A 22,626-nucleotide genomic window follows, 5' to 3' on the forward strand; every position below is an offset into this window, starting at 1 on the left:
GCTGAAAACGCACAAATATTAAATGATTGGTGAATGCTAAAAGATTTACTGCGATCTACTATGGTCTCATAAGGTAGCAATACCATGCTTTTTGCACATTTCTTTTAAATTAAACTCGGTATCCTTCATACTAAGCATAATTGTTTTCGACATTTGTAATACATGTAGTGCATCTTTAACAGAAAATAACTTAATACCAGAGAAATCCACCAAACAAAAAAGACCATTTAGTCATTATAATATACAGTTATTGGTATTATTCAGTAGGTTATTTTGTGATTTGCATCCGAGTCTTGTTTACACCAAACACTAAGAGAAATTGTATTTATTTTTTGTTTACTATACAATTATGTCTGCCCTGCTTTCACTCTAGGCTTACAATCGCTCACAAAAGCTAACGTTTGCAATTACTTGGGTCCCAGCTTGCTACAATATAACATAGATAAAAACAGAACAGTTTGCTTATATGAGTGATTGTGAGCCTTAACTGAATGCAGGGCAGGTTAATGACAACCTTTCCTTCATAAATACACCTGTTCTTACTCTTTTCATAGCCTCCTAGAAAGCTAATGAAGGCTAAAAAACCTTTCTGCTCGTGGGTATTTTGTGAGAAGGTCTGGTAAGGTCAAACAACCTATCTATTTATTGTGACTTTAACTAGAGTTTACTGATGTGTCCACTTTTCTATGAAGGAAAGATTGATATCCAAAGTTTAAGATATTCAAATTCTTATTATTTTATTCTGCAATAAATTTAGAAGGGATAGTATCATAAAAAAACTTGCACACACATATACAATACCACAACAGTACAGACTGTATTTAGGAGTGCACACAGATTTATATTAGGGATGCAAACGAACATTCCAATATTTGAATATTTAATCCAACGTTGGTATACCAATGTCAAATCGGTATTTGAACATTTAATGTGTTTTTTTGTTGAATAAATTAGATCAAAAACTTTACCGACAAATGTGTTGTTGTGTATAAAGTTTGTTCGTCTTGTTTTTAAAACGATTTTCCTCTTATACCAGAGGTTTGAATGGGATGACAATACACTATATACGTGTCATATGTCAATAAGGGACATATTGCAGTTCCTATAAACAGTCCCCGTAAGTTTACAATAACTGGCTATTAGACAAGTGACATCAAACAAGTTCCAATTATTTTAGGTTAATTCAAATGACCATGCCAATTAAGGATATATGCCTTCACACCAGTTTTCTTGGCTGCCAATTAAGCTGTGCAGTATATCTCAAATCGCTGTGATGATATGAATGACATATGCTAGTTATGTGCTATGAACTGTTAAGTGTTCCGATATAGTGTTCATGCTTTGAAATGTAACTCTATAGTATAGTGTTTTAGGATATATTTTCTGTATTGTTGTACAATAGGTGAGGCAAATCCCTATTTGTTTTTGTTGTATTATTTAACTAGTTCCCACGTTTGGTTTTTCTATAGATATACAGTCGAAACTTGTCGGCTCGATATCGCATAGCTCAATATCCTTGCTGGCTCGAACCAGATTAAAATTACTGATTTTTATTAACTATAATTATGTTCTTATAAATTTTGATGGCTCGATATCTTGAGGGTCAATATTTCTCCACGCTTAATGTCAATTTTGCAGTCCCTAGTATGAGTTTCACACTTTGTTTTGTTTGTTTGGCTCGATGTCATTTTTGCGGGCTCAGATAAGAATTTCACACGTTGAATTGTGTGCTTAACTTCATCTAGCACACAAGGCACTAATTGATTAGATTTGCTTGATTGGTATCATAATTATTATCAAATTTAAATGATTTAACAGTTTGAGCAAACAATGCCATCACTTCAATTTCTGTCTTAAATTGGCACTAGTACAAACGTCAAAATAAAATATGTATAAATCTCGATACATTTTGATAAAGTGTCCTTCATATAAAAATATTGCGCTTAATGTTTCTCCAAATGGAAATATTCATACCTGTACAAATGTCAAATGCTGAGCAATCTATAAAAGGACCTGGTACAAGCTAAGCTATGCTTATGTGTTACTCACTGTATAAAGGTTGCATGTTTCTTGTTTTCGCATGTGTTTAGATTTTTATTTTTATTGCGTAAATAAATACAGCAAATGATATTTCATATTATCAAATACGTCATGTTGCGAACTGTACGTGTGGGTTACTATGTGCCAAAATAATACTCTTCTATAGCCGAGAAAACAAAGCAATTGAATACTTTTTTTAAAGTACATGTATCAAAGAAAAATACACAATCAGTACGCAATCTCGCTTGGCCCAATATTCTCGAGACTCGAATTCTTTTGGCTGGTCCCTAGAATATAGAACAACCAAGTTTCGACTGTATATATATCAATTTGGCAATTCGTATGCATCCTTTATTTATAAGCCAAGGGATAAACTACATATATGTAAACGATAATGAAAGCATGATGTCCAATGTTTCAAGGGGAATTTTTAAACCTGATGTCTTCATTTTACAACGACATACTAATTATAATTTTGAAGCGAAAGCCTTCATGTGATAATACATTGTGTTTTCTAATGAACCGTAGTGCTCACTTTATATATATTTGTTCAAGCTGTTTGTAATGATACTTTATTGGCCATAGTGGTAAGCAATAATTTTTCAAATGTGTGCTGCAATTATAATCATGGTATTGTTGTGCATCTAGCATTAAAAACTTTTAATGAAATGATTACATATAAAAGAAAAAGAAAAATCAGGGATATTTGTCCATCTACAACTTTGCAGCCTTTTAAAATTAAGACAAGGCAGTAGTAAGGATATAATGAAAATTCTTATTTTAAAAAACAAACAAAAACTTATTTCTATACAACGCTATCGTATTTATTATGCACTGCTTTTAATCAAATGAAACATATATTGTTTCGCTTTAAAATAGCACCAAGGAATGAATGCATCCTGTATATTAATAACAGAGTCTTGGTTGGATGAGTCAGTTTTTGACTGTGAACTTTCTATTGATGGATATTCCATTCAACGCAAGGACCGTAATCGACGTGGTGGAGGCAACTGTATATACATCTGCAACGATATCGCCTTCAACAACAGAAACGATTTGAGCCATGAGCAGCTAGAAGGTCTTTTTATTGACATTTTACTTCCCAAAACTAAACCTATTTTATGTGGTGTTTTATATCAACCGCCAAACCAGTATGATTTTTATGACATTTTAGAAACTGTTTTTATATCATGTTCTTCTTTAAATACATCTGAGACTATTATTTTAGGTGATTTTAATACAGACATGTCTTCTAGTGCTAGATGTCCACTTCTCAACAAATTAAAATCTGTGTGTGATATGTTTAGTCTAAAACAAGTGATAACTGATTTTACAAGGATAACTGCAACATCGTCCACAACGATTGATTTGATTCTAGTATCAGATCCGGAGAAGATTTCACAAAGTGGTGTAATAGACTTTTCTGTAAGTGACCACATGCTGACATTTTGCAGCAGAAAAGTTTCTCATGAATTCTTTGGCAAACACAACAATGTTAAAATTCGTTCCTTAAAAAACTACTCAAAAGAAAGTTTTCAGCAATCTCTCTTGGGATTAGATTGGTCACCAGTTTTATTTTGTGATGATATTAATATTGCTTGGAATAATTTTAAAAATATGTTTGTCTCTAAATTGGACTCTATTGCCCCTGTAAAAGAAGTACGCTTAAAACAAAGAACTGAAGAGTGGATTGATTCTGACATCTTGGAATGTATTAAGGCTCGAGATAAAGCTTTCTATAATTTTAGAAACTGTAGAACTGATGAAAATTTTAACCATTTTAAGTCTCTGAGAAACAAGGCGAAAAGGAACTTTTTTAAATCTTCACTTGAGAGCAATAAGAATGACTCTAAGTCTCTGTGGAAAAGTTTGAAAAACTTAGGTCTGCCTGGTAAAAATATGCAGTGTTCAAATAACATTGGCTTAAATATCGATGGAAACATTTGTTTTAACAAACTTAAGGTGGCGGAACAATTCAATTCATTCTACATCTCTGTTGCCGATAAACTTGTGAGCAAATTGCCAACTACTGTCAACAGGTTTGGTTCAAGTTTTGTATCGAGCTTTTATTCTTCGAAAGGGGTTAAACCCAACAGTTTTTCATTCTCAATTACTAAAAAGAAGAAAGTATATAAATACTTGAATAGTCTCAGTCCTAAAAAGGCTACAGGCCTAGATGGCATACCCTCTCGTTTTGTTAAGGACTCGGCTTCAATCATTGCTGGCCCCATATCTCACATAGTTAACCTTTCCGTAATACAGGGTGTGGTCCCTGATGATCTTAAGTCTGCTCGTGTAGTCCCGTTGTACAAAAAGAATGATAAGACTGATGTTGGAAATTATTGCCCTGTCTCAATCTTGAGCATTGTCTCTAATGTTTTCGAGCAGGTTATCTATGATCAATAAGAAGAATACCTAGTCCAAAATAGTTTATTATACGAGTATCAGTCTGGATTTAGACAAAGATTTTCAACTGATACCTGTCTGATTCATCTCACAGATTATATTCGCTTTCAGATGGACAAGGGACACTATGTTGGCATGGTCCTCATAGATCTGCAGAAGGCTTTCGATACAGTAAATCACTCTATTTTATTGAATAAACTAAAAGCGATGGGTCTCAATGAAATGTTCATTAACTGGTTTACCTCCTACTTGTCTGATAGAAGTCAGTTAGTTGAAATTTCTGGTAAATACTCTTCCTCAACAACTATTTCCTGTGGTGTGCCCCAAGGGTCAATTTTAGGGCCACTTCTTTTTCTTATCTATGTAAATGACATGTCTGCTGTTGTCGAAAATAAGTTACTCCTTTATGCAGATGACTCAGCAATTCTTGTGTCAGGTAAAAGTAAAATGGAAATAGAAAACCTGTTAACTAATGACCTGACTATTGTTAGTCAGTGGCTCATCTGCAATAAACTTTCCCTGCATCTTGGAAAGACAGAGTCTATTCTATTTGGTCCCAACAACGGTTGAAATCCCAGTCCAAACTTGATATTCAATGTAATGGCCAACCTATTGAATCAACGACTTCAGTTAAATATCTTGGAGTAACCATTGATCAACACTTGTCCTTTGAGTCTATGGCAAGGTGTATTATTAGAAAATCAAATGCAAGGCTAAAATTTCTGTACCGTAAAAGTAAATTCCTCACCGTACATACAAGCAAGGCTAAAATTTCTGTACCGTAAAAGTAAATTCCTCACCGTACATACAAGCAAGGCTAAAATTTCTGTACCGTAAAAGTAAATTCCTCACCGTACATACAAAGAAACTTCTGGTTACCTCTCTTATACAATGTCACTTTGACTATGCATCATCTGCTTGGTATAACAGTTTGACACAAGATTTAAAGAATAAATTGCAAGTCACACAAAATAAATTAATGAGATTTGTGTTGAACTTACAACCTAGGTCACATATTGGTAAAGAGCATTTTTCACGTTTACAGTGGTTGCCAGTTGTAGGTAGAATGAATCAAATAACATTATGTCATGTATATAAAATCAACTCCAAACTTTCCCCTTTCTATTTAAGGGAACAATTTACCCCCATCAATGAAGTTCATAAATATCCTACCAGGTTCAGAGTTAAGATCGATGGTACAAATAATTTAATGTCGGAATGCAAGAGGTTTGCAATTCCTAAGGTTAAAGGCTTTGGTGGCAAATCTTTTGCTTTTAATGGTTGTAACCTTTGGAACAGTCTACCACAGGATGTGAGGGATGCCAAATCTATTTCTTCCTTTAAAAGCAAGGTCAAGGAACACCTTTTAAGTTCGGTTTAATTACTGTATTTGCTCTCCTTTTAATGCAATTTTACTATAAGTTCATTTATTTCTTATAATTTTTTAAACTGTCATGCATAAAGATAGATATTTCAATTGCATAGTTAGTTTTACAGGTCAGTTTTTTCATGGCAATATTCATCTATGATATCCATATATTTTTATCTGATAAAGCTTTAGTTAATATTGTTACCTAGTCACTCTATTTACAATATTTTGTCAAAGCCGCATATTGTTCCATCATTTTAGCTATTTAATTTATTTATTTATGCAATTCAATGTCTTTCCTTGATAACCACACTGTGATAATTAAGTATATTTTGTTTTAAGTCTTCCTATGTCACACAATACTATATCTTAAGGACCACAATGGAAATAAGAGTTTTATTTAAACTCTTTTTTGTGATATCCTTAACATGTAATGTTGATTGACATGGCTGTATTAACTCATACAGTTTGTTTAACACCTGTATGTCTTAATTTTAAAATTGCCATGTAAATTGTACATATTATGTTGAAATAAATCATAAAATAAATATAATCTAATCTAATCTAATGCCAATGCTTGGCTGTTGTTTTTTTAGTTATAAATGGGGCATAACTCAACAATTATTAAAGTCAGAGTTATGGGCCTTGCTACACATGTGCTACATGTGCTAGATATACCCATGATTAACGTTTTTGCACAACGCCGACATCCTAAGGCTCACACAATCTCACAATCCCCCAACAATTTTTCTTTGAAAAACAGACAAACTAATAAAATGAGATTTAATGCATAACACAATGGTATGTCACATCTTGAAAGAAATGTGAGATTCCAATGGGATACTATAGGAATCACATCAGAAATACGACAACAAACCTCAGAAACAACATTAGATAGTGCAAACAGCAATTGGCACACAAATAACAGTGGTACTAAAGGCATGCTATACAATGTATTAGCAATGATGTAGGATGGTCTATATCAGAGTTTCCCTAGGATTTTCAAGCTAGGGGTCCTGATACCCTCGTTGTTAATAAGTAAAGGGTCTCTATTAGTCATTATTATGGATTTCCAATATAATGAAATTTCGTTTTGGGGGTCGCAGTGATTCAAATCAAAAAGTTCAAGATGGGAGCATCTAGCTTGAAAATTGGGTCAGGGAAGTATGGGTCGGGGAAATCTAGGTACTACCAACTAACCAAGAGCAGAGTTAACAATACATTAAAGATGTGAAGAATTAATACAGAATTGCTGTTGTTACCCTCTCCATGGAAATGGAAGAAAATAAATAATTTAAAACAATAGCAAAGGTATTTAAAATAAAATACTGATGTTTTTTCTAGGGATGAATTGATGAATATAAGCAACATAATTTTAGAACACCATAAATTTCAATTCAAGCACATCAGATATATCATATATTTACGTTCTTTGGTGTAAAAATAAGAAGGGAATTCAGTGTGGCCTAAAAATAAAAATGTATAATCATAACAAGAACTGCAAACCGTTACATTTTTATCTGCAAACAGTAACATTTTTATTTCTTTTGTATTTAAGAAAGTAAATGCCTAATTCATTGCTTGGCAAGTAAAAATAACAGTCTAAGAGAGACAACTTGTATTCAGAGATTGCATTTTATTTTTTTTACTCTCCCTTGCCATTTTTAAACTCAATATTGATTTGATGAACAATGCAGACATGTCTTTACTTTTTAGAAAAAAATATCATTTTTTTTACTTGATATCTCTTCCACTTATGGTTCGTATTGATTTTCTCTTTTTCGGTTTCATCTTGGTAAATTGCAATGTGCTGGAATTATCATAACTCCATTCAGCTGCATTGATTTAGTTTTGTCATGTTGTATTGAAGTTGACATGGCAGTTCCATATAATTGTTTAAGTCTCTTACCATAAACTATGTACCATGTGTGGGTTTTGTTTCACCTGGCAACAGGCATGGAAAACTGAGTTTGTGTGGGTTATGAGTGTTTTAACCCTTAAATCAAACGCTAAGATATTTTGTATATGTTGACTACTGTCTGAATGTATGATTGAATACAGAGATATTGAAGAAGATTTCTTTGTTATTCATGAACTATTGTACTGCTGAATGGTAATGGACATTATATGAGCCCAACCTCTCTTAGAACTATTCCATTCTTAAACCTGGAGTAATCTATAAAGCAACACTATGCTATAACTTGATCATTAATTTGAAAATCTGCAACTAGTTTCTTTATTTTACACAAAATAAGTACTATGTATACTGTGTAAATTCATTAATCATAAAGGGAAAGTCAAACTACTAACAAGGTATTGTCATAAAAGGGACTAGACACCAGCTAGAATTGTCCATACCAGCTAGTATGAGGCCAATAACACATTACTATACATGATATATACATATGTTGCTGTCTAAGCTGAGTTTACCTGTTTCAAAATAGCACACTCCATGGTTTCCCAGTTTATTGTATGTATATTTAGCATGTGAAAGTCAAGTGATATACCGATGTTTTTTTTTAAAGTAACTGGTATTTACATGGCAGACAAACCCAGTAAATCTCAAATTGAAAAAATATGCCAAAAAGATACCGTAAATGACTGGTTATAAGACGATAGGGGTTATAAGACGCAGAAAAAATAATCATGAAAAACTTGAGAAAAAAACTTTTCACCTATGTTATGGGTTTAAGGACGCATCGAAAAAATGTTAAAATCGTCTGCCACCATTGGCCATCATGTTTGTTGACAGTGACATTTTTTTTTCGTGAAAATGATGATGGTTATTTGAAACCATGCAATACTTGTTATTTAATAATTTTATGAATAATAAAAATTTAAAATATGAATGTTTTATGATACACCTTATCCGGATCTTCAACTGCTGTTTTAACTCGGTTTTAATCAATCGAGTTGATGCGAGTTATAATAACCCTTTCTAAAAAACATAAACAAGAAACGCCGCAATGCGATGAAACCAGGTTTATAATGATCGACAGAAGAACTTCAGCCTGTGTCTGTTTTTTCTATTTTTAGTAACAGTGACATTGACCCTAGGGACACCAAATGCAATCCATTGAAAGGTATCCATAAACTCTTCCTTTATACCAAGTTGGGTCAGGATATGTCAACCCTAACTTAAGTTATTCAGTTTCAACCATTTTTTCTATTTTAAGTAACAGTGACCTTGACCTTGAATCTAGGGACCCCAAATGCGAACCCATGAAAGGTATCCATAAACTCTTCCTTTATACCTGGTTTGGTCAAGATATGTGGACCCTGACTAAAGTTATTCAGTTTCAACTATTTTTCTATTTTTAGTAACAGTGACCTTGACCCTAGAGACCCCAAACGCAATCCCATGAAAGTATTCATAAACCCTTCCTATAGACCAAGTTTGGTCAAGATATGTCAACCCTAACTAAAGATATTCAGTTTCAACTGTTTTTCTATTTTTAGTAACAGTGACCTTGACCTTGAACCTAGGGACCCCAAACGCAATCCCATGAAAGGTCTCCATAAACTCATTCTTTAGACCAAGTTTGGTCAAGATATGTCAACCCTTACTAAAGTTATTCAGTTTCATAGGACAGTTTGACACCGCCCGGTCGCCCGGCTGCCCGCCCGCTCGCTCGAACAATGACATTCGTCATTCTAATAACCAGGTTTCACTATGTGAAAACCTGGTTAACAAACCAGTTTTTTCTTCATTAATTTATCTGAAAAAACAAATTTGGCCTAATATAAACTTCCGAAAAAAGACAAATTTGGCCTAAAATAAACTTCCGAAAAAAAATGTCAAAAGTTTATAACTGTTTGTAAGACGCAGGCATTTTTTCTATATTGAAATCTGAGGGAAAAAAGTGCTACTTATAACCAGTCATTTACGGTACATGTGTTGTACATGATGAGTAACATCAGAAAGTACGATTCAATGAATTATAAACAACGATATCAATTCAAAGTAAGTTTTTTGTCAATTTTCTTTATTCCTTGCAATTGCATCCTCTGGTGTTTAGTCCCTTTAAACTTTAACTCTCTCCTTGGGCCTTATTCTGTTTATTTGTTTTATGTGTTTCAAAATATATCTTCTGGCCACACCGAATTGATGCCTTGTTCTACAGATTTAACGCACCATTTTTGCTAAACCACATTTTTGGTGTGGAATCTTGTGGCATTAACAAATGCAGGTAAACAGGTATAAAATTACTATTTTGTTGTGCATTTCCCAAAATTGAACATTGTTAATGCTCAGAATTATCTTTCTAAATTTCATTGGAAAAAATGGTTTCACCTTTGTCCACCAATGTTTTAAAGCAAAATGGGAAACTTGTGTGTTTTTAATTCACCTGCTAGCTCCAATTTTACTCAGGCAAAATTTGTAGAACAAAAAATAAATTGGTGTGGCCTTAAGCAATTAATAATGCTCAAACCAAGGCAAACATATTCAACTTCATCGTCATGGTATTAAGTAAGAATCATAAGATGATTACCGGGTGTTTTCTTTTTACTCGGAGGGATAAAGGTGATCCAGATATACATTGGGAATATGAAGAAAACGCTGACCAAGATCTGCAAAATAAATATCACATCATAATTTTATGTTATGTTATACCAAAGTATTCTTACAGCAGTATAATCAAATCAACAAATCATCCGAACTGAAACCAGTAATACAGTCTCCCAAATTCAAATTCTTACTCCATGTCTTGTATTTAAGCTAAAGAATATCTTCCTTCATAAATTATGACAATGTTCAATGTATTCTAACTTATAATATTGGAACAAATCAGCCCATTTTCACCAGTATGGAATCTCCCATATCTCCAGGCTAGCTCTATGACCTAAAGATGGCTGAATAATTTTTGCCTTTATAAATAAAGGCAAACTGAAGTGTCCTTATCTCAATATCAGCATTAATTCAAGAAAGCAAGTGACCTTAAACCAGTACGGCAGTCTCCCAAAGCCCCAGTCTAGCTCCTTGACCTGAAGATGGCCGAAGAATTTCTTGGTAAGCCATTTCTGACAGCAGGGATGAGCTAGAAAGTGGATATAGCCCGCGTCATGGGCGATCTCGATAACTAGGAGTAAAAATGCCAATATCTCTATTATGGATTTGGATTGTAAATATTTTTATTAGTCAAAAATCATAATTATGACAAATAAGCTAAATATTTGCACTTAAAACTAATATGCAAGCATTTCAGAATCACATTTTTTAGATTTGACAAGGCGAGTATTAGGACTTTTTTGTCAAACACTGAGCTTATAATCTCCTAGAAACTACTAAGTTTTGTATTGCTCACTACAAGTAAAGACATCATAGCTATCATTTCTTACATATGAAATTTATTTTGTATGTATAAATTCATTGAGTATGGAATACATAAAAAGCCGTGTGATAATTCATTAATTTTTAAAACACAACTTCGTAGAATATAACCTGATTTATTGTTGAAGTCTGTTAGCCTCCTTCCCAGCATATGGTAGGCCTGAACACTTGAGTCGCGCCAGCATATCGCTAGAGCACCCAGGGCCATCTCACCAAACTGTCTGTAAAGTGTACAAATGGAAAGGCTCTTAAGGTAAAGTAACTAAGTTCACAAAGGAAATCATTTTACTTTAGCATATTTTCTGCAGTAATAAAAATATAATGCTTTAAAACCAATATTCTTGGTGCATAAAGTTGAATAATGTGAAACAAAAAACAAAAAAAATCTAGTGGCATTTTTATTATTAATGATGGATGGATTACCTTTAATATGCAATGGAAAACCTAAATATGACTATGGAAAACCTAAATATGACTATGGAAAGTCTAAATATATGGAAAGCCTAAATATGACTATGGAAAACCTAAAAATGATTATGGAAAGCCTAAATATGATTATGGAAAACCTAAATATGACAATGGAAAACCTAAATATGACTATGGAAAGTCTAAATATATGGAAAGCCTAAATATGACTATGGAAAACCTAAATATGACTATGGAAAGTCTAAATATGACTATGGAAAGTCTAAATATATGGAAAACCTAAATATGACTATGGAAAGTCTAAATATATGGAAAACCTAAATATGACTATGGAAAGTCTAAATATGACTATGGAAAGTCTAAATATATGGAAAGCCTAAATATGACTATGGAAAGTCTAAATATATGGAAAACCTAAATATGACTATGGAAAGTCTAAATATATGGAAAGCCTAAATATGACTATGGAAAACCTAAAAATGATTATGGAAAGCCTAAATATGATTATGGAAAACCTAAATATGACTATGGAAAGCCGAAAGATTAATTATAATGACAGAAAGCCTAAATATGACACAGGAAATCCTAAATATGCTCATGGAAATCATGGGATAACATAGAAATCATGACATTATTCAGTGCATACTTGGCATTCTCCTCCAGCTCACTCCTCTGGTATTGCTCCATGTTGTATTTCGTCATCTCCTTGTAGATCCTGCTACAGATGAGTGCCACCCCAATAGGCTCATCACATCTGTTCCATAGGGTCTTGGCAAGCTTATGGCGATTCATCAACACTGCCCAGATGACCAGGCACAGGATTGCCTGCAAAATGAATATTTACCAACATAAATTACACAAGTACACATAGCTTTTGTGTTCAGAGGACTTCTAAATTATAAATGTATCATATTATTGATTTTGCATACAGCCATTTTTGGATGTTATGCAAAATATTTATTAATAATAAACTTGACTCAAAAAGTTACTCTATGTTCATTTGAATTTGGAAATCAAAACTAATAAGTTTTGGACTTTTGACAATCACGTATATAATCAAATTACTTGATGAGTGTGAAAAACAAAACAAAAAGTAAAAAAAAAGTATGTGACACAGACAAGCATGAAAACTATTAAGTCAAATAAATAAAACATCAAAAAAAAATCCACCGATTTCAACCTTTCTCTCTGCGATGGCAGAGTCCATGTTATTGAGTCCCACAGAGCACATGGACAGCTCAAAGGGCTGAATGAAGTTCCGTAGCCAGGACAACTTGTAGATGAGGCGATTCAAACTCTCAGATAGGAAGCTGTTGTTGAGGGGCTGGTCAGGGACCTGTAATTGAATGGTAAAAGGCCATGCAAAATTGATCTTATGTTAAGGGTCATCAGGCGGGCAAGTTTCAAGATTAAAATGATTGCATAAAATTTTACTGTAGATACTAAGCTATGATAAATTTTATGTAGCGTAAAAAATGGTGAGTAAAACCCTTAATATGATGTTTAGCACGCAAGGAAAACATGATACTGAAATAATTCAAATCCATGTATATGATCTTTAGGATGCAAGGAATTTTATTATCATATTCTGAGGAGAATAACTGCATACTTGACTGCATTTGTTAAAAAAAAAAATTTCTTCAAAGGCACATCCTGACACTAAATATGGTTCGGATTTGGTATGGCCTTGGTAATAATCCGCAAGCAGACAACACAAGAAACGAACACATAAGCCCAGAAACAGACACACAACCCCAGAAATAGACACACAACCCCAGAAACAGACACACATCCCATAAAAGAGGCACACTGACAGCCTCAAAAACAGACACACAATTCAAGAAAGAGGCACACAGACCCAAAAATAGACACATAACCACAAAAACAGACACACAATCCCAGAAACAGGAAAGAAAACACACAGTTTAGGTACATAAATATTTACATTACCATAGTTTGTTTTCTTTAGAAAAAGTATTTTTAATGGATTCCTTTTCCTTGATTTTACCTGGCTTAGTTTTAATCTTAAATTTCAACAATTTATGCAGACAGAAAAATGTAAATAAAAGGATAGTTTCCTATTTTCATGCTTTCATGTGGTATGAATGCTCCAGCTGGATCTAGCAAATTTTACAAGAAGCATTAGCTCATTTCATGGGTTTGCAAGATTGCTCAAAACCTTCATTGAGCATGAATGAAAAAGAAAACAGGAATAAATCCTCAACTAAAATGCAAATCATGCTTTTCTAACAGTATGTGTTGGTCATTCCAACCATTTAGTTTTTAAACGTTTAGAAACATATTTTGAAGTTTTCGCTTAAACCAGAAGCTTTTTAAAGGGGAAAAAAAGCCGGCCTACCACAGAAATTCCCAGCACTCCTTCAAGACATATGTTAATGAAGAATTCCCTGTCGTCAGCCTTCTCAAAGAGGAGTTTTAGCTTCTTGTGGTTTAGAAACTTGTGCACACGAACGCCCTGAGTCAGGAAGAGGTCGATAAACTCCTCACGGTCCTTCTGGAGTAAGGCCTTCTCGAACATCTTCTTGTCGATCTGTAAGAGTCGAGACCTTATATTTCAGATATGCCCAAAGTCTAATAAATTTACCCTATAGCATGCTTTATGAGATTTACAGTTTGTCAAGTGCATTCAAGATAGCTGCACAGTGATATTTTATCCTTAAATAACTGCTGTGCTGTTATATGAGGTTTGTGTGTACAACAACATAATTTTATGGTTATAACAGCAGTAGAGAATTCCTTGTCTTCTATTGCATCAAACATACATACCCTGACTTTGGTGAAATCCTGTTGGAATATTTCCCAGGCAAGGTCTGGCCTGTTCCAGTCGATGGTCAGTTGTAAGTCATTCTGGAACTGCTCATGCACTCCCAGACCCTCTCTTTTCTCAGCTAGAATAGAGCAGGTGTGTTGTGTCAAAGAGAATTTTCTATGATGAATCACTTAACATCAAAAACAAATGCATCAATATGCAAGCTGTTTCTGTTAAGGATTTATATTTACACCTTAACTTCTATTCCTTAAATGAACTGCCTTTTGTTTTGGCAATTGCGGTTATCATCCGATGAATGCAACATCTTCAGATATGTTCGGATCGCAATTCATCGCATAAATATATGAAAATTGTTGATCTTCTTTTTGTTTGTATTGCGTCAGCAGGTCCCGAAAATATAAATCAACTTTTTAGACAGTGTTAATTTATGATATGTTAAATGTATTGTTGCCATAAGTGTTTCAATTTTACGTTTAAAAGTGATTTCAAGTGGTTGATCTGTTTTTATTTCTGGAATGAAATAATGAACTATTGGTGTAAATTTAAGTAATGAATTGTGGGATTGAAGTCATTTTCAGGGATATGAACGCAATTGGGCTGGTCAGAGTACGCGTGGAGTCCGGACTCCACACACTTTGACCAGCCCAATTACGTTCATACCCCGATAATTACATCAATCCCGCAATTCATTCCTTAGGTCTGCCTCTGCCCATTTGCTGCATTATGGCCAAGCCTTGACATTCGGAATCACACCCTTCATTGTGTTAAAATATGATAAGCAACATAGATGAAAATAAACTTTTTCGGAAAGACATCTTGTTTCTTTTATAGGCCCGGTGTAGACCGATACACCGGATACAACATTCCTGGGTTTCAACCAGAATTGAGTACACCATTTTCCCACTATTGGTACCATATTTTAAAGTCTTGAAACATTAAGGTACATGTTAATGTGTATGATGGCATCAGGCAGCCATGGTTCGAACCCGCCACCTTCCACACCCAAAGGGAATGCGCGACCATTAAACTAGCAGGCAGTGCTAATATGAGACCAGTGCATTTCATATACTCCTATAGTTGAAATAGCTTGCTTTATGTTTTTGTCTCTTCTTAAAAACTGCACTGTGGAAAAAACAGAGCTGTCACATGAGTGACAAATACCCCCACATGCTGCCTGGACACAAGGAAGGACAACTACTTCTTTAACCAAAGACAAACTTGTCCTGTACTTTTAATGTGTTAAAAATATGTACTTAAAAGTATTTAAATCCATTTTACTTGTTATAAGTTATTGTCCAGTCACAAAGTGTTTGCAAATTGTAAGTTGGAAAGGGACCATAACTCTGTTAAAAATTAGTTGTTTGCAACTAAAGCAGAACTTAACCTGTATTTTATTGTGTTTAAAATGTGTACCAATAATTATTGAAATCTGTCAGCACTTTCATTAGTTGTGACATCTTATTTTTGGCTAAGGGGCTATAACTCTGTCAAAATAAGTTGATTGTACCAAAGTCAAACCAAGTGATGGCATACTGACGCTCACTGTTATAAATACCCTCCCTTTTGAAAAACTCACATTTGAAGAGAGCCCTAAGTATGTATTTGTCAAGGTCTTTCATAGACGATCCCCAACCCTTCATGTTCACCACCGTCATGTATGTATTGTCCCCTTCTCCCTGGAAATATGGAGAAAATCTGCTACTGTAAACTGTAAACACGCCAATCATGACAGGTCTCCAGCTCTTCATGTTGAATACTACATTTATAAAGTTAAAGAAATTTGTCTTTAAATTGCACAAAAGTGGGTAAATAACTTTGAGGGAAAGTTTTAATTGGTTTAATGCGAGTGGCTGGCTCTTCACAACTAGACTATTGCTCATTCCTATGGGTTCTAGCAGCTAATAATTGATAATCTAAAAATTGGCTGAGGTTAGGTTCACGTATAAAGGATTCATGCTCAAAGCAGGGTAAAAGGGCTTAGAACCCTTTTCAAACTGTCTCTTATGTCATTTATATTCATTCCAAGGTACTTCCTACTGTTTTTGATGCAAATGTCTGAGCAAAAAGCAATATTTACAACTGAACAATAGTCTGAAGTTAAAAGGCTCTCCACCCAGATTTCAGGATTAATCCTGAATTTGCAAAACCCTGTAAGTCAAACATCATACATCTTTGTGCATCACACAAAATGGTAAGAAAACTGCTCTCAAAAGAAAATGAATTCAAGGCAACAACTCATAAATGATGCAATCTAAAGGACAAGGCATCCTAAATTGAACCCGGAATTAAGGGCCTTGCTATATAAGTGCATATTGTTCCTGGCAACATGTGCGCCAAGTTTCATGCAAATATCTTCAACAGTTTCTTAGTTATTGACAAGGTTTTCGTTTTTTGCACATCGAAACCTATGACGACACCCACATCAAGGCGATGATAATATCTTAAGTATTTCTACAAACAGACAAGCTATAAATTTACAGATGACCTCGCAAAAAAACTCTACATAAAATTGTTTTTTTCAAAATAAAAATGGATCAAAATCATTTACCTCTGTGGCCATTTTGCAACACTGTATGATCCTGTCCCTGAGAGCAAACTTGCCGATATCGTTGTCTTCAAAGTGGGAGGCAAACTGCCGCATAATCATCTTCGTCAACTCAGGCTTCAAAATGTGCTCCTCATAGTCAGGGTCAGACTCTGCTCTAAAATACAAGACAGGTGTAAGAATTACTTTATCATTTTATCTAAATTGATCATAGTTTGACAGTGAAGACAAGCAAGACAGCTTTTAGTTGAGAGACTGTTACCTGAGAAAAAACCATTACTGATACCTGGGAAGAAACCACTACTGATGTACATTTTGAGAAGATGTGGTGGGACTCTTTCGAGAGAGAAAGACAACCCATATATTTGAGTATAATTATAATCATTATAATATACTGTCAGATTTTCACTCCTAATGGTAATACGTAATTTTAAACTTTCCTGAAAGCGATATGTATCTATTGAAGAATTTTAAACAACTTAAGGTAATTATACTAAATATTTAAATATGCAAATTCAAGAAAATCAATGAAACATAAACGATAAAACTGAAACTAAGCTACTCAAAAGAAGTCCAATTACTTTTCCTGCAGTTCCTCAAAGGTGTAGCCAATTATATCAGCAATGCCTCCGCTGCCTTTCAACACAACAACAGGCATCTTGTTCTGTATGTAGAAGAACACCTGGTCAATGTTTCTCGGCATCCCTTGGACCAACAGGCCAACCACGGGGATGTAGTTCTCATAGTCAAACTGTTCTAAGGGAGGCGCTCCAACTGGCTCTGAGTCTGAACCTGAATGTACATGTAATTCATAACTTTCTTACCAAATACTGAAATAATAAAATTCATAACAAATGTTACTTTCTTTTGTGGTATTTTTTGGGGGATGCTTTTAACTTTTCTGTGTCCTGCAGGCTTAGCACTGCAAGCGCTGTTGCACTTAAGTGAAAAACTCAATATTTATACCAGGGTGATGGCACAATATCGTCATTGTGAATGTGTGTACAAGTTTCATATCAATGTCATGGACAATATTTATACTAGGGTGATGGCACAATATCGTCATTGTGAATGTTTGTACAAGTTTCATATCAATGTCATGAAAGGTTTTGTTAAGGAGGCTTTTAAAAGTGGTTACACAATTTTATTCATCAAAAACACCACAGCTATGACAACAGCTCCATCTCTACGAAACAAAGGTGCAGACTACTAATACTTAAAATCATAAAACCAGTTATGCATTATCTTTAATTTTTTAAAAACTGACCAATGCTCATAAGTCTTTGTATTTTCTTCTTATGGCCGTGTTTTCTGCGAAACTGGTCCTCGATGAGACACCGAAGCCCGCCACACACAGAATCATGCCCGTCTTCCTCTACCATTATGAAGTGGGTGTGGTCCGGGTTCAACTCATAAATCTCCGCACTAGGCTTCTGGCCCATGTTTCGGATCTGAACACCCTCCTATAGGGTGGAAAATGTGAACAAGAATTTATCAAAATTATTGATTGATCTTTAAGCAATGATCTGATTGCTCAAGTCTACAATTTTTAGAAACAAGTGAAATAACAAGATAATCATTCTATTGTTGCTGTATAGCATGACTTTTCCTTCCCAGACTAAGGCATTTCATTCTTAGGATTAAAGCTCAATCAATCAATTAAGCTTTTTATCTCACAGAATTAATGTGAAACCATTATGACAAAAATCAAAACCCTTGAAACAGACAACCAGCCATGCTGTGTCACACATCAGCGCTAATAAAACAATAAAGCAAGACAATTATTGGCAGAAAGCCATCTAAATGCAATAAAACTCTAAAACTGTGAGACAAGCTCCTGTTTAACAAGGAACTAGTATTGACCAGTTTCACACTCCTGCCTTTAGGAAACAGTCTCAGACACATAAGTGCATTATTTACATAAACAGTCCGATATTTAAAAAAATAGTGAAATGCAATGATTTTTTATGTCTATTCCAAACATTTGCCTTAAGAAAACCAATGCATAAAATATATGTTAACGACTGCTAGTGGTTGTTATGTGTAGTGCTTTAAGAATGGATTTCTTCAAGCAGAAATTATAAGCACTAGTTCACATTTTTTATCAGATGAATCAAGTGCCTGAATAACTAACATGATTGAGACTTTTTACTTCAATATAAAATATATCTGACATTTGGATGAAATTTTGGAGGGAACTTGTCAACAACCTATAAATAGTTCATATACAAATTCCAAATCACAATCAAACATAGTTTTCATAATGACGTCAAATACTATTGAATATGACAAAAGAGGTTCCAGAATAAAAAATAAAAAAAATAATATGTTAATGGGATACTATGTGTCATAAATGTTGATGTGAGATTACACACATGTTGATGTGAGATTACACACATGTTGATGTGAGATTACACACATGTTGATGTGAGATTACACACATGTTGATGTGATAATAAGATTACTCATATGTTGATATGATAATAAGATTACTTAAATGTTGCTGTGATAATAAGATTATTTATATGTTGATGTGATAATTAGGTTACATACATGATGATGTGATAATAAGGTTACATACATGTTAGTGTGATAATAAGATTATTTATATGTTGATGTGCTAATAAGGTTACATACATGATGATGTGATAATAAGGTTACATACATGTTGATGTATTAATGAGGTTAAATCTATGTTGATGTGATAATAAGATTACTTGTATGTTGATGTGATAATAAGATTACTTAAATGTTGATGTGATAATTAGGTTACATACATGATGATGTGATAATAAGGTTACATACATGCTGATGTGATAACAAGGTTACATACATGTTGATGTGATAATAAGATTACTTGTATGTTGATGTGATAATAAGATTACTTATATGTTGATGCGATAATAAGGTTACATACATGATGATGTGATATTAAGGTTACATACATCATGAGGTTACACGTACGTTGATGTGATAATAATACATACTGTTCCATCAAAATAAACCCCATATGGCACAAGGTCTTTAGGGACGATGCCGATTACTTTTGGGCGTTTTTTACGCTGCTCTGAATTATTTGTCATTGGGTTGATTATGATACGAGAGTTTTGCTGTTCAATGTTGAACTCTTTTATTGCATCTCCAATAATTTTGGGCACCCCTGCATCAATTCCATTTGTAATGATCCACATGTCTGTTGTGTTTGCAGTCTGCAAGTACAAAAGGATGGATAATTGTTTACAATCATTGTATAACAATGCATTGAAACGCATCATTATTTTTCAACTAGTTTATATGTTTTCATTAAAGTGATCTTTTCAGCACTTTGACCCTCTTACAAACTTACCTTTGCCAAAACCTAACAAATGAAGAAAAAAAAACAACAACAGGAACCAAGTGGAGCAAATACCAAAGCTAGTCCATTCTTTTTCTTCAGTCAACGAGAGGCATAACTAAATTATCACAACTAAATAATTATGAAATCTTGAGTTAAGCGTTTGCCATATATCTTCAAATTGTCTCTGGTAACATGACATTGTGTAGCAAGTTTCATTTGAATATCTTAAACATTTTTTAGCTATGTCTAACAGTCTGTACGAAAGTCATTATCACATTGCAGGACACAGGATCCTGCAATACAGTGTACATTGCAGGACCGGACCAGTTTTTTTCAGGTCCGAAACTTTTATGTACATTTTAGTCATTCTTGTAAACTAGAGTGATGATGCTATGCACACCATACCCTTAGGTTTATCATTATCAAACCTCTGATGAATGACTCTTGAGGTCTGATTTTCAAGAGTCAATATCAGATCTTTAAGATGCATTTCATGTTTGTCTGTTTTATTTCTAAATTCTTTGTCGTTCTTTATAAATAATAGTTCTTATCTGTCATAAGACGGCATTGCAAAGTACATCATTATCTGTATGTTGTTTAATAGTTTCCGAAATTAAAATATAAAAAAAATACAATTACTTTTTTTTAAAGATCAGCTCTATTATTACTTAACATTCTACAAAAAAATCAAAGAATAAGAAAATTGATCAATTAATCTTTATAGAATACCTTGTTGTCTTATTTCCTTCTCAGTCTCTTGGGTGGTAAACAAATTCCAAGAGTCAAAACTTGAAAAAATATGTTCTGACTCCTATGAACGTATTATTTATTTAACGCATGTTCAGTGACACAGGAATTGTGCATGTACTTTTCGTTATGTAACCCTATGCATCCTTGTCAGAATCCTATATGCACTAGCGATTGTTTAGTTGCAATGACATTTTTCTCACTTGTTCTTTCACTTTCACTTTTAAGTTTTTCATTTTTTCGGAAGTAAACAAAAACATTCAATGTTCCTATTGTCAATATTGCACCATTGTTTTTATTTTACAAATATATAGCATTACAATAAAACTATTTTGTTAAAGAACTTAACTGTAACACTGACAACGATTTACGCAGTTCTTCTGTCACTTTCATTAAAAGTGACAGGAAGTTAGTGTGCACTTGTTTCGCGCTTTTTAGACCATGTGCTACGAAAAATGTTATTTTTTTCTGTAACACATTAAGAACTAATACATATATATTTTCGAATTTCAAATAAGACAAAATTTAAAAAAAAAAAAAATATATATATTTTAGCGTTGTTGTTTTTCAAGCCATCGTTCTTAGAGAAAAAGCCGATGATATCCGTTAATTTGCATAATGGGCGGAGTTATGACGTCATTGAGTTTGAGTTGGTAACTGGTCAGACTCCAGATCGATAATTGCTTGTCACTTTGGCAGTTAATTGCTTTTGACTTTAATTGATTTAACTAACCTTTAGAGCTTGCCTTGTGGCTCCTTTCAAATGATACCGACTCTTGCACTGAAATTCTTCCGGGTCAAAACTGACGCATAGTACAAATAAATGATGCGTCGATTTCGGGTCATTTACAATTTATGTGCATCAAAACCCGAGTCATTTGAAAGCCCTGAATTATTATGGTTTGATCAAGTAAACATAGGTTAGTTAATCACAAGACAACATATTTGACACATTGTTAAACAACTGATTTTCCCCAAAAATTATTGCCGGACACGTGGGCTTACAATATACATGTGATTGCCGGACCTCACCGGAGCCGAGGTCCGACAAGCTTTCGTACAGACTGGTCTAAGGTTAAAGTTTTTGCAGGCCAACCCCGATCACGACACAAAAATCATAACATTACCTTGACTGTTTTTTTTACCAAAATAACGGCCAACTTAACAAGCAAAAACACAAAGCTCACCTTTATAATTCCCTTTTGAAAGTCATCTTTCAGTCTCTGACTCTTCCATGGTTTAAAGTGCTCCTCGGCAGAAATAACAGACAAGACGATGTTTGGGTTACGCATGCCCCAGTACGTGGCCATGAAGTTTGTCACGGAAGGCATCAGTGTGTCATAATTCACACACAAATAGTGTTTCTTTGGCTGAAAAAAAGAGACCTGGGTTTGCAAAATGATTTTTTAAAAAGCCCATTATGGTTTGAATATTGTCAATGTGCCCCATGTGACCCACTTCTAAGTCTACCAAGATTACATCAACGAAAACATTCTGAACACAGTTTAAACAAAGTCTGACCAGTCAATAACAATAACTGGTCCTGGACACAATTTCTGAAAGATTGGACCTAGTGACCTAGTTTCTGACCTCATGTGACCCATTCTCAAAAGAGTCATTGTTTTCATCAAGA

General features: G+C 34.0%; 1 protein-coding gene across 9 annotated transcripts in view; it reads right to left on the reverse strand.

The window, feature by feature from the left end:
* Positions 1-22,626, reverse strand: part of LOC128226664 (transient receptor potential cation channel subfamily M member 2-like) — an 81,610-nt gene that overhangs the window by 22,921 nt on the left and 36,063 nt on the right. For 8 of the 9 annotated variants that reach the window (XM_052936636.1, XM_052936640.1, XM_052936637.1 and 5 more), the window contains exons 6-19: positions 22,181-22,363; positions 19,897-20,118; positions 18,177-18,372; positions 17,491-17,701; positions 16,913-17,066; positions 15,941-16,040; positions 14,361-14,482; positions 13,933-14,124; positions 12,754-12,909; positions 12,220-12,398; positions 11,259-11,368; positions 10,754-10,896; positions 10,309-10,387; positions 7,243-7,281 (exon numbers count right to left, since the gene is read on the reverse strand). In XM_052936636.1, coding sequence (XP_052792596.1) covers positions 7,243-7,281; positions 10,309-10,387; positions 10,754-10,896; positions 11,259-11,368; positions 12,220-12,398; positions 12,754-12,909; positions 13,933-14,124; positions 14,361-14,482; positions 15,941-16,040; positions 16,913-17,066; positions 17,491-17,701; positions 18,177-18,372; positions 19,897-20,118; positions 22,181-22,363 — 2,086 coding nt within the window. The remainder of the gene's footprint in view (positions 1-7,242; positions 7,282-10,308; positions 10,388-10,753; positions 10,897-11,258; positions 11,369-12,219; positions 12,399-12,753; positions 12,910-13,932; positions 14,125-14,360; positions 14,483-15,940; positions 16,041-16,912; positions 17,067-17,490; positions 17,702-18,176; positions 18,373-19,896; positions 20,119-22,180; positions 22,364-22,626) is intronic. The other variant, XM_052936644.1, reaches the window with a different exon arrangement.

The sequence above is a fragment of the Mya arenaria genome, chromosome 3, assembly GCF_026914265.1.
Source record: "Mya arenaria isolate MELC-2E11 chromosome 3, ASM2691426v1".
NCBI classification, from domain to species: Eukaryota; Metazoa; Mollusca; class Bivalvia; order Myida; family Myidae; genus Mya; species Mya arenaria.